Below are 12,896 nucleotides of genomic sequence, written 5' to 3'. Positions count from 1 at the left end.
AACAAAGAAAATTTTGTCAGTTTGAAAATGTGGCGGTTAGTTTGTGGCATCCTTGCTGAAAGTGTCTGCTTCTGCCACTATCCCGCTTCATTCTGATTAGATGCTTCGGGCTACAAAGAATTGTTTGACCTTTCAATCGGACCTCGACCACAAAACCTCTGAATGACTTGAATCCCTTACACTCAACTCGTCGTATGGCACTTTCATTCTGACAACTGTTGAACTTTTGCATTTCCTACAAAATCACGAATCACTTGACCACCCGAACTTCAGTTACCACTGCATTGCTCATTCTAAATCTTGTCCCTTGTGATGTGCCTGGCCGAATTTTGCTTGGTGAAAATACAAAGCTGGTAATGAGCTTTGAAGTCCTTTGCTTGCTTAACAAAAGACTAATTTGACAAAGACTTAGAAAAATAGACCCAAAAGAAACGAAGTGAAGTGACTTCGAGAATTAGGAATAAAAAAAGAAAAAAACGGAGATGACTATTTGGAGAAAAATGGAAAAGAGACTTATCTGAATGAAGCAACTGGCTCCAATGATCATGACATGCATTTCGGACTGATCAGCCTAATCCATCCAACTAATCACATTTCAGTTCATGCCATGTCTTCATACTTCAAAACTGGGTTTTCCCATAATTCAATTTCTCTGTAAAGTCATGAACCTCATTCGGCTTGTAATGCCCCGAGGGGTTTTCACCAGCAAACCTCTCTCATTTGCTCCTCTCTCAACTCATTGTCGCCTTACAGTGCCCATAAGGGTTTTCACCAATAAGACTCTCTCATTTAAACTTTCTCTCGACTCACCATCCCCCTATGGTGCCCGTGAGGGTTTTCACCAATAAGACTCTCTCATTTGAATTTTCTCTTGACTCACCATCGCCCTATGGTGCCCGTGAGAGTTTTCACCAATAAGACTCTCTCATTTATTCACTTTTCTTTGTGCCCATGAACAAAGGTGCTACCCATGATGTAAATAATATCTCCATCTCACTTGACTTGACATCCTCAAAGTTGATCAGAAGGTCTTTCTTTGGACTGTAGTATAGGTTTTGGATAGGGTTAGAAAGAAAGGGTGGCATGCAGGCTCAAAATAATTAAAGATGAAGGGGGTTCAAAATTACAACTTTTGGAATCAGATTTTTTTACAAAACTAAAACTTCTGCCCCAGTTTCTTCGAATCTGGGGAATTTTGGATTTTTATTTTGATGGGACCGAACCGTGTAAGGCTGCCTACGTATCCTTAAAAGAATCAGGTTGAACGTAGTTCAAACTAGTAAAAGTTGTTTTGTTTTTGCTTTTCTTTTTCTTTTTCTCCTTTCTTTTCTCTTTTCTTTCTTTTGCTTTTCTCTTTTCCTTCTCTTTTTTTTTCTTTTGCTTTTATCTTTCCCTTTTTCTTTTTTTTTCTTTTCTTTTATATTTCTAACTCTACTTCTGATTTCAAAAGAGGGGTATGAAAGAAAATAAATAAGGCTCAAAAAAGGGGTAACAAATGATAAAAGTGTTTGGGATAGCAGAATAAAATGCCTTCGTCATTCCAACTTTGAACATGCCTAGTACAAAATGCGATTGAAGATAAGCAAAGAAATCATACATAATATCTCTTGACTGCATCAGAATTGATAGCCATATCCACACATTTACCTTCTATGTCTGTTAAATACAAAGCACCATTGGGCAACACCTTTGTCACAATGAAGGGGCCCTGCCAGTTTGGGGCGAACTTGCCTTTAGCTTCAGCCTGATGTGGAAGGATGCGTTTCAACACCAGCTGACCCACCTCAAATTTCCGGGGACGCACCTTCTTGTTGTATGCTCTTGCCATTCTTTTCTGATATAATTGACCGTGACATACTGCTGCCAATCATTTTTCATCAATCAAACTCAATTGCTCTAGCCGGGTCTTGACCCACTCATCATCATCAATTTCAGCTTCGGCAACAATCCACAAGGATGGAATCTCAACTTCTGTAGGTATAACTGCCTCAGTTCCATATACCAGCAAATAGGGAGTTGCACCTATTGAAGTGCGAACAGTAGTGCGATAACCCAGTAAAGCAAAAGGTAACTTTTCATGCCATTGCCTGGAACCTTGCACCATCTTACAAAGTATCTTCTTTATGTTCTTGTTAGCAGCCTCAACAGCTCTGTTTGCCTTAGGACGATACGGAGTGGAGTTTCGATGCATAATCTTGAACTGTTGGCATACCTCTTTCATCAAATGACTGTTGAGGTTAGCAGCATTATCTGTGATGATTACCTTGGGAATTCCGAACTGGCAAATGATGTTTGAATGAACAAAATCTACCACCGCCTTCTTGGTCACGGACTTGAAAGTTACAGCTTCGACCCACTTGGTAAAGTAATCAATGGCCACCAGAATAAACCTATGCCTGTTTGACACTGCCGGCTCAATTGGTCCAATGACATCCATGCCCCAAACAACGAAGGGCCAAGGTGCAGACATTGTGTGCAACTCAGATGGCGGGGAATGAATCAAATCACCATGCACCTGGCATTGATGACATTTGTAAACGAAGCTGATGCAATCCCGTTCCATGGTGAGCCAATAATAACCTGCTCGAAGAATCTTCTTTGCCAAGACATACCCACTCATATGCGGCCCGCAAACTCCGGAATGCACTTCGGCCATGATAGTCGAAGCTTGTTTAGCATCTAGGCACCTTAGTAATCCTAGATCTGGAGTTCTCTTGTACAATATTCCCCCACTTAAGAAAAATCCACTAGCCAGACGTCGAATGGTTCTCTTTTGATCACAAGTGGCATGTACCGGATATACCCCCGATTTGATGTATTCCTTGACATCATGGAACCAAGACTCACCATCAGGTTCCTCCTCAACCACATTGCAATAGGCATGCTGATCACGGATTTGGATATGTAGAGGGTCGACATAAGTCTTATCCGGATGGTGTAACATTGACGCCAGAGTAGCCAAGGCGTCGGCAATCTCATTATGAATCCTGGGAATATGCCTGAATTCTACCGACCTAAATCGTTGACAAAGATCATGCAAACATTGTCGATACGGTATGAGCTTCAAATCCCGAGTCTCCCATTCTCCCTGAATCTGGTGAACCAACAAATTTGAATCTCCCAAAACCAATATTTCTTGAACTCCCATGTCTATAGCTAGACTCAAACCTAGAATGCATGCCTCATATTCAGCCATGTTGTTAGTGCAATAAAATCAAAGTTGAGCTGTTACGGGGTAGTGATGCCTTGTTTCAGAAATGAGTACAGCCCTATTCCGACACCTTTCATATTAGCAGCTCTATCAAAGAAGAGTTTCCAACCTGGCTTTTCATCATGATCAATCTCGTCAACATACATCACTTCTTCATCAGGAAAATAAGTCTTCAGTGGCTCATATTCTTCATCCACCAGATTCTCGGCCAAGTGATTGGCCAGGGCTTGGGCTTTCATCGCGGTCCGAGTCACATAGATGATGTCAAACTCTGTGAGTAAAATCTGCCACTTTGCCAATCTTCCTGTGGGCATAGGCTTCTGAAAGATATACTTTAGAGGATCCATGCGAGAAATGAGGTAAGTAGTGTAGGATGACAAATAATGCTTCAACTTTTGTGCCACCCAAGTCAGGGCGCAACATGTCCTTTCAAGAAGAGTATACTTAACTTCATAAGGAGTGAACTTCTTGCTGAGATAATAAATGGTTCACTCTTTCTTGCCCGTGATGTCGTGTTGACCCAACACACAACCGAAAGAATTATCCAATACCATCAAATAGAGAATTAAAGGTCTCCCAGGTTCTGGCGGGACCAGCACAGGTGGGTTTGACAGGTAACTCTTGATCTTATCAAATGCTTCCTGACACTCATCAGTCCACTTAACCGCAGCATTCTTCTTCAGCAACTTAAAGATAGGCTCACAAGTTGTCGTGAGTTGAGCAATAAACCTACTGATGTAGTTTAACCTTCCGAGAAGGCTCATTACCTCGGTTTTGTTCTTTGGCGGTGTTAATTCTTGGATGGCTTTGATATTTGATGGGTCCAACTCAATACCGCGTTGACTGACTATGAGTCCCAACAGTTTCCCGGACGGGACACCAAATGCACATTTTGCCGGATTGAGCTTGAGGTTGTACCTGTGGAGCCTTTGGAAGAACTTTCTCAAGTCTCCAACATGGTCGGACTGCTTCTTTGACTTTATGATCACATCATCTACATAAACCTAAATTTCCTTGTGTATCATGTCATGAAATATGGTAGTCATTGCCCTCATATAAGTTGCCCCAGTATTCTTCAAACCAAATTACATTACCCGGTAGCAGTATGTCCCCCATGGTATGATGAATGCTGTCTTTTCTGCATCTTCCTCATCCATCAGGATCTGGTGATATCCTGCGTAGCAATCCACAAAAGACCCAATCTCATGCTTGGCACAATTGTCGATCAGAATATGGATGTTCGGCAATGGAAAGTTATCTTTTGGACTTGCCTTATTGAGATCACGATAATCGACACAGACCCTGGTCTTACCATCCTTCTTTGGTACTGGCACGGCATTAGCTAACCAAGTGGGATATCGAGTGACTCGAATGACCTTTGCGTCAAGCTGCTTTGTGATTTCTTCTTTGATCTTCACACTCATGTCAGTCTTGAACTTCCTTAACTTTTGCTTGACTGGAGGGAATGCCGGATCAGTTGGCAATTTATGAACTACCAAATCAGTGCTCAAACCCGGCATGTCGTCATACGACCATGCAAAAACATCTTTATATTCAAACATTGCTTTGATTATTTCTTCCTTGATTTGTGGTTCCAGATGCACACTTATCTTGGTTTCCCTGATATTATCTTGATCTCCTAAATTGATTACTTCTGTTTCATTCAAATTAGGCTTGGGTTTTTCTTCAAAGTGATTTAGTTCTCTACTGATTTCCTGAAATGCTGCTTCTTCATCATATTCTGTTTCATCATCACACTCTACTTCTTGGATTGTTGTTTCGGAATTAGATTAGCTTTTAAGATTTGGCTAAAAATTCCTCATGCATGTCATGTCATTGAAACCAGCATAAAAAGAATTGTACAGAAAAAAGAAACAAAACAAAAATGAAACGCTATCAGGAATAATGGAAAACAGGAAATTGTATTTCATTGAAACTAAAGGATAGAAGGGTTTGTACATCAAAACAAGCAAAAAATAAAAAATCTGGATTACAACCCTGGAATAACCCAGATAACAGAAAGGAAAACAAAGCAAACTACCAAAACTCCTTCCGGGTGGGGAGAGGAGTAGCTTTCCAATTGCTAAGCCTCACACTTTGCCCAACGAGCTGCACATCGGCATTACTGGAACCTTCCCCGATTTCCACCATGTTAACCTCATCAAACAAACTCTGGAACCTCTTGATCAGCTCTTCATCAAAGTCGACCACAGGTTTGGGACCGCTGATATTGGGCGTTTTGCGACCCCTGGCTTGACAAAAGACTTGGAGATATGTGGAACAGGCTTAGGAAGTGACCATGCCTTTCTTTTCAAATTTTTAGCCTTTTTCATGTCCTTCCCTGTGAGTGTGAATCCCAAACCAAATGTACCGAAACTTTCACGCTGACACACCGGATGTGCAATACCCTGCAGAGACGAACCCAAGCCTTTGCCCGGCACGAAACCATTCTTCAACATTTCATTTGCTACAATGACGGACGCGGAGGGTAGATTTGGACCTGGAATGCATTCTCCTTCAGGAATCTTCTCGACAGACACTGTTTCAAATGTTTGGTACACCCAAGGCCCTTTATCATCTTCAACTTCAATAAATGGAACAATTGTGTCATTGTAAGCAAATACGTTCTCATCACCGTGCACAACTATTTCCTGCATGTCCCATTCGAACTTTACCATTTGATGTAGAGAAGACGGGATTGCCTTGGCAGCATGTATTCATGGCCTGCCCAACAACAAGTTGTAGGAGACAGCCACATCTAGCACTTGGAACTCCATAGTGAACTCAACTGACCCTATTGACAATTCGAGCATTATATCACCGACAAAATCTTTCCCTCCTCCATCAAAGCCTCGAACACATACATTGTTCATGTGGATCCTTTCAGTGCCGATCTTCAACTTTTGCAAAGTGGACAGAGGGCAGATATTTACACTAGAACCGTTATCAACCAATACCCTTGAGACAGCAGAATCCTTGCACTTTACTGTGAGATAAAGAGCTCGGTTGTGCTCCGTACCCTCTATAGGAAGTTCATCATCTGAGAAAGTGATCCTGTTTGTTTCGAAAATCTTATTAGCAATCTTTTCCAAGTGGTTTACCGTGATCTTATCAGGAACATGGGCCTCATTTAAAATCTTCATTAGGGCTTTGCGGTGTTCATCTGAATGTATCAGCAAAGACAAAAGAGAGATCTGAGCTAGTGTTTTCCTTAGCTGCTCTACAATGGAATAGTCTTGCATTTTCATCTTTTTCAGGAACACTTTAGCCTCTTCTTCGGTGATCGGCTTCTTTACTAGGATGTGGCCATCCTTGAATGGATTGGCTTTCCTCAGTTCTTCTGGGGTAAAACATCTCCCAGAACGAGTCAGTCCTCCGATTTCATTGGCTTCTTCCTCTACTTCTTTCCTTTTACATGCTACTATCACCTGTTTGTAATTCCACGAGACGGCTTTTGTGTCAACCATTGGTAATTGGGTCACTGGCTTAATAATAATGGGGGTAATACGAGCCCTTCCACGATTATGACAGGCTTGCCCGAGACCCCTGGTACGATCACTTTTTGCTTTTCCTGGTTTGCTTCAACATCAATCGGAGGCCCTTTCACAACCAATACAGATGGCTTCACGTTGAGCGTGCTTAGCTTCTCCGACACCCCTTCAACTGTCAAGGGCATTGCTTTTGCAGAATCTGGAGCTTTAACTGGATTACTTTTGCTAGCCCGGATCATCATGATAGACTTGGAAGAATTCTTGGGCTCCCCATCCTTATGAACTATCTCAATCATATGTGTCTCTACATGGGCCGGCAAAGGATTTTGGTTGATGTTTGGTGCCTCCGGGTTCTGGACCACAATTTGATTTGTATCAATAAGCTCTTGGATCCCCCTCTTTAAATGCCAACACTTCTCTGTGTCGTGCCCTGGGCATCAGAACAATATGCACATCTGAGGGAATAATCAAGGTTCCTTGGAGGTGGATTTGGTGTCTTTGGCTCAATCGTCCTTAAAACGTCCAACTGCCTCAACCTTTGAAACAAACTGGTATATGACTCTCCAAGGGGGGTAAAGGTTTCTTTCCGCTGCTGCCTCTCTTTTCTATAATCCGACCTTGATCGAAAGCTTGGATCAGTAGTGTTTTGATATGGTTGTGGGGGTGGGTAAGGATTTTGTGGAGTTGGAGCACGCCATTGCGGGTAAGGAGGGGGTTGCGCATATGACTGTGCATGGTGAACATGGTATTGGGGGTGGTCTGACTGAATATTGAGGGTCTTGAGGTGGAAAATAATGTTGGGATGGATTATATGGAGCTTGGGTGTAGGCTTGAGGTTGGGGGCGAGGTTGGGTGTACTGGTGAGGCAAACCCCTTGGGCCACGCCCTGATCCAGTGACAAACATAGCGACATCATCTTTCTTCTTTTTGCCTAATAGGCTTCCGGTGCCACTTTGAATTGCCTGTGTGGTTGCTTTTATGGAGGAATAGATCTTACTTGACTTGAGTCCCTCTTCCGCCATTCCTCCCATCTTTACCACATCGTTGAAGGACTTTCCTATGGCCTAGATCTAATGGCCAAAGTAAGTAGGTTCTAAGGCTTGAAGAAAGTACTCGACCATCTCATCTTCTTCCATTGGAGGATTGACCCGTGCAGCTTGTTCTCTCCATCTGAAACCATATTCCCTAAAGTTCTCACTGGGCTTCTTCTCTACCTTGGTCAAAGATAGGCGATCCGGGACAATGTCTATATTGTACTGAAAGTGCCGAGCAAAGGCCTGAGCCAAGTCGTCCCATGTGTACCACCTGCTAGCGTCTTGGCGGGTGTACCATTCTAAAGCCGCCCCACTCAAACTCTGACTGAAATATGCCATTAATAATTCATCTTTCCCACCAGCGCCTCTCATCTTGCTGCAAAAGCCTCTCAAATAGGCCACGTGATCTCCATGTCCATCGTACAGGTCAAACTTGGGCATCTTGAACCCAGCGGGCAGTTGGACATCAGGGAATAGGCATAAATCCTTGTAAGCCACACTTACTTGGCTTCCTATCCCTTGCATGTTCTTCAAAGATTGCTCTAGACTCTTCACTTTCCTGAATATCTCATCCTGCTCCACGTTCCGGGATGGTTTCTCAGTTTCAACAGGAGGTTCAAAGTGAGGGGTGTAGGAATAAGGATCCGTGACTTTGAAAGTTGGTTCCGGAGCATAATATTGGGTATCTGGAGCTTGGAATGCGGGTTCACTAGAAGATCAGTGGAGGGTAGCTCGCGGAGGGGCTACGAAAATAGGAGTAGATGTTGGAGCTGGGTATGCGGTTGTTTTGGCTGGTGGAGCATGGAAAGTTTGGGACGAGGTGCCGGGGTAGTGGTGGAAAGGGGTAAAACCCGGTGCATGCTGAGGGGAAAGATCAACAGTAGTGGGATTCTGGGCTTGTGCTAGTGGTGGGTTAAAAACGGGATTTTTTGTGTAGTTAGCGGGAAATGAAGGTGGAGGATGCCCCCTGATCCAGGCTTGATACATTTCAGCCATTTGATGCTTCAACCTGTGGACCTCCTCTTTCAATTCAGACTCTGATTCTACAATCTCCCTCGGTGGGTCAACAACACCCGTGTCCGACTCTTTGCTAGTCATGACTGCCTTGCACTTTGATCTGGTATTATAGGGGTGACTTGCCAGGATGCCAACAAACTAACAACCTAAACAGAACCTGTCTAGCTATGCACACACAATAACTTGGTCAGTTTTGAAACATTTAACAGATAGCGAATCACATATTGGGGATGCAATGCACCTGAGCAGTTAAACGTTTCTAAATGCTTTGCGACGGCTTATGTGCTTCATCCCGGCTCTTTTCCCAAATTTTGAATCCTGATTTTTCCTCTCTCCTTTTGCTGTATTTCGCTCTTTTAATTCTCATTCTTTTTTTCTTTTGTTTGGCCCCTCTTTTCTTTCTTCCCTCCTTTTTTTTATTTTCCTCTTTTTTTTTTGTTTTCTTTTCTTTATTTTCTTTTAAGACTATGATCGAATCCTATGGGGATTGCCTACGTATCATGACGCCACATGAATCAGATCATTACGTAGTTCAAGGAAATAAATGCGAAATGATTTTTTTTTTAATATTTCATTAATAAAAGACATCTATTGGATTTTCTATTACAAGGACTTAGAAGTAGTGATGACTACAAAAGAAAAATCTACATACTCGAAATAAAGCAATAAGCAACCTTGATAAGGATGAACAAAACTCGAGGAAAGTAAAATACAGACTCAAAAACTAACTAAAAAAAAAATCAAAAGTACATAAGAGCCTCCACTGGTACTCCGGGGGCTTGCGGGACATCAGCTGGTCTCCGCACAGGCCTATGGGCAATATCTTCTTGAAGGTGGTCTAGGTCAACCATCACCTGTCGAACGAATGTCATTACAGAAGCAAAAAACATAGACTTGGCCATGTCTTCACATTCATGGCATTTTATTACAACATAATCAGCTATCTCTTTAATCCTCATTCTGATGACACCCTTTTCTTGAAGCAAACGTCCAATCTGCTAGGCCCGAGCCTCTAACACTTGTATATCTGTGTTGTTTTGGTCTTGTAACTGTTGCAGGATTTCTTGTAGTTGGTAAATCAATGCATAGCAATGCTCTCTTTCTGTCTTGAAATTCTTTATTTGCTTGACCATTTCATTTTCCAGGGCAACCAGCTTTTTCTGTAAAATTGCTACTTCTTTGTCATATTTCTGCTTCAACTGGTGGGCTAATCTAGCATGTTTTTCTGCACTTTTGGACAACTTTGCTTGAGCATGTAATAAGTCCTTTTCGGCCTTTGTCAAGTCAAAACCATAATCATGCACTTTCTGCCTTAGGTTGGTTATAATTTTCTCATCTCTCTCACTTCTTACCGGTGTCTCGGAGGCTATTTTCATTCTCTGGATTTGGGCTCGAAGGGCTTCATTTTCCCTAGCCAACCTCTTCTTTTCCCCTTCATCTTCAGCTGCCTGCAAACTACTATCAAATTTGATTTTTTCAATTTGTTCTTCTAGTTTGTTTATAGTAGTCCGGTATTCCTTTTCTTTAGCTAACCAAACCCATTGCTCTCGTGCTCCATCGGTGAATTATTGGACATGGAGCCTTTTGGCGGGCTGTTCTGGCTCTTGATCAACCCGACTTCTTTTACCATACCATATGGTGTAGTTGGATCCTACTTCACCCATGGACAAATCTCGTACTTGAGTCTGTGGTTCCAAGAACCTACATTGGTGCCAAATCTGATGAACCCTTTCTTCTGGAAATGTGGCTTTTGGGCATAGTTCAATAACTTGTGGACTCAAATCTTCGTCATAGGGGACTGTTTGGTATCTGCCCAGTTGGCGTAGGACCCGATGTGGGGTATATGGCTGAATACTCCGAAGACCCATTAATAAAAGTAAGCACGCTCCGGCGGACATGTAAATAACTTCATCGACTGGGAGCCAGTCGAAAGTCCACTCAATTTGATTTGAGTTTAAAGAACCCAAATATGCGAACCATGCCTCAGTACCTTCTAGCAACTCATGACCGTTTACTCGGTTTTCATATTCTTCGATGCAATTGAGTCCGGTCAGACCGTAGTTCATGTAACCTGGGCGATGACAAAGATGTTATACTAACCACATTTGTAAAAGCAAGTTGCAACCCTCGAAAAACTTTGTCCCGGCTCGACAAGCGGTTAAAGCTCGGTAAATTTCTACAAGAATCATCGGTATGATAGTGCCATTGGCCTTTTTGACCATAAAGTCGGCCACTCCTGTGAGCCCCAATTCTATATGTCTGTCACTCCTTGGGCATATCAGAGTGCCTAAAAATACCACCACAAAGGCCAAACCCCTGCGTGCTTCCCATTTGTCTTTATTTCCCTGATGATTCAAATCAGTGTCCGAAGCCTCAAATCCGTGGGGGTCCCCATACCGGCTGTATAAGAAACGGAATGTGCAGAATACTCCGGCTAAATTTCATCTTTAACCTGCCGGCTAATACTGAGGAGGTCCAAAAACTTATGAGGGGCTACAGTTCTTGGTGCTACTGGATATTGATACCTTAACTTCCCTTCGAAACCAGCATAACCTGCTATCTCCTCTAGTGTAGGGGTCAACTCGAAATCAGAGAAGTGGAAAACATTGTGTGCCGGGTCCCAAAACGGTATCAAAGCTTCGATTATATCAACCCTTGGTTTAATTTCCAGAAGACCAGTGACCCCACCTAAAGCCTTTGTCACAGAACGCTTGCTGACCTCCCCCAGGTCATTCTACCACATATGGAGTCCTTGTGGAATCTCGTCTACGACTCGAAAAGGTATATTTTCAACAGTGCTCATCCTGCACATTTTTATTTAAGGCGACTGGTTAAAAACAAGTGATTTTTAATTTTTTTTTATTTTTTTTTATTTTTGACCCCAAAAGAAAGATTATTTGTGCAAAATAAAACTCAAACAACTCAAGGCCACCTTTGTAAATACGGCCCTTCAGCCCTTCAGAAATGAAGATTTTAAAGTTGTGCTTGCTAAGTGGCCAAAATTAGGAAAAGAGCCATAGATGGCTATTCTGGTAAAACAAACTTCCTGCGTCTCGTCAGGACGTTTCTGGCTATTTGGACCGAAAGTGACATCCTCTAAATTTATTTATGACAAAATGACGCATTTTCATATTTTCTGGTTATTTTTGCAAAAACGGGGCCGGACCCGATGACGGTTGCCTACGTATCTCACATCCGGTGAGAATCAAACCCGCGTAGTTCGGTCCATCTAGATGCACAGAAAGATATTATTTGTTTTGAAATAATTTTTTTTTTGAAACTTTGGCAGAGTAACGGGATTTTTGAATATCCGGATTATCAAAACCGGGCATTTTTCTATCCTACCTCACTCTTGGTTTTTCTTTTTATTTTTTTCTTAATTTTCTTTCCTTACTCTAGAAGCCGGTCAACATACAAGCCAAGCAAATTAATGCACAAGTAGCACGTAAAGAATGCATCAGGATGGTCTTTTGATTTTCGGGTGCACTTATCCTAGACGGACCCAACCCCTGTGTTGAGTCCCCTAAGTCAAATGCACGTGATGCAAGCAAACGTACCTACTAGGGATCCGGCATGAGGCTGTGTTATTCTAAGTTTTAAATCCTGGGTGTATTGTTCTAGACCTGGCTTACCCGAGCGGAAAACTCGAGCCGGGAGGGCAGCGTACCGGGAATACAGAAACTTCATCGGCTTTGCAACTTGTCCGAACCTCATTCTAAAATTAGGATATGACTCTAATATAAAAGAAGCAACGTGAAGCGCACGCTCACCAGAAGATTTAGAAGACTCAGAGAGAAGGAGGGTTTCGTAGCAGTTTATATACAGTTCAAACAATATCAAAGCGGTAAAAAGCGGCATTTAGCACATTAGGCTCAAACACATAAAAATCAGATAATAGACAAAAACCAAGTATAACAGTTATTCTAAGCTCGAATTCTGAACCCTGAACCAGAGATTCTGGGTTCGGTCCCCAGCAGAGTCGCCAGAGCTGTCACACCTCCTTTTTCCGAGGGGATAGGGAGTTTTTCCAATTAAAGTGACATTAATCGAAATAGGATTATTTATTTATTTCAGAGTCGCCACTTGGGATAATTTATGGTGTCCCAAGTCACCGGTTTATTTTAAAATTCCAAATCGATGAAA

At 42.4% G+C, this 12,896-nt stretch overlaps 2 protein-coding genes across 2 annotated transcripts; both read right to left on the bottom strand.

Moving 5' to 3' along the window:
- Positions 1-1,867: 1,867 nt before the first annotated feature.
- LOC138895664 (uncharacterized) lies at positions 1,868-3,450 on the bottom strand. The gene is made up of 3 exons (XM_070180378.1): positions 3,266-3,450; positions 2,848-3,014; positions 1,868-2,022 (listed from the first exon to the last, which is right to left on the bottom strand). The coding sequence occupies exons 1-3, from the start codon at positions 3,448-3,450 to the stop codon at positions 1,868-1,870; spliced, it is 507 nt and encodes a 168-aa protein (XP_070036479.1).
- A 4,322-nt stretch (positions 3,451-7,772) lies between these two features.
- On the bottom strand, positions 7,773-8,261 carry LOC138895663 (uncharacterized). The gene has a single exon (XM_070180377.1). It carries the CDS (start codon positions 8,259-8,261, stop codon positions 7,773-7,775), a length of 489 nt encoding a protein of 162 aa, XP_070036478.1.
- Between the last annotated feature and the right edge of the window lie 4,635 nt (positions 8,262-12,896).

This window comes from Nicotiana tomentosiformis, chromosome 7 (assembly GCF_000390325.3).
Source record: "Nicotiana tomentosiformis chromosome 7, ASM39032v3, whole genome shotgun sequence".
NCBI lineage: Eukaryota > Viridiplantae > Streptophyta > Magnoliopsida > Solanales > Solanaceae > Nicotiana > Nicotiana tomentosiformis.
Note: the sequence above shows the minus strand (reverse complement) of the source record. Positions and strands in the feature narration are given on the sequence as shown.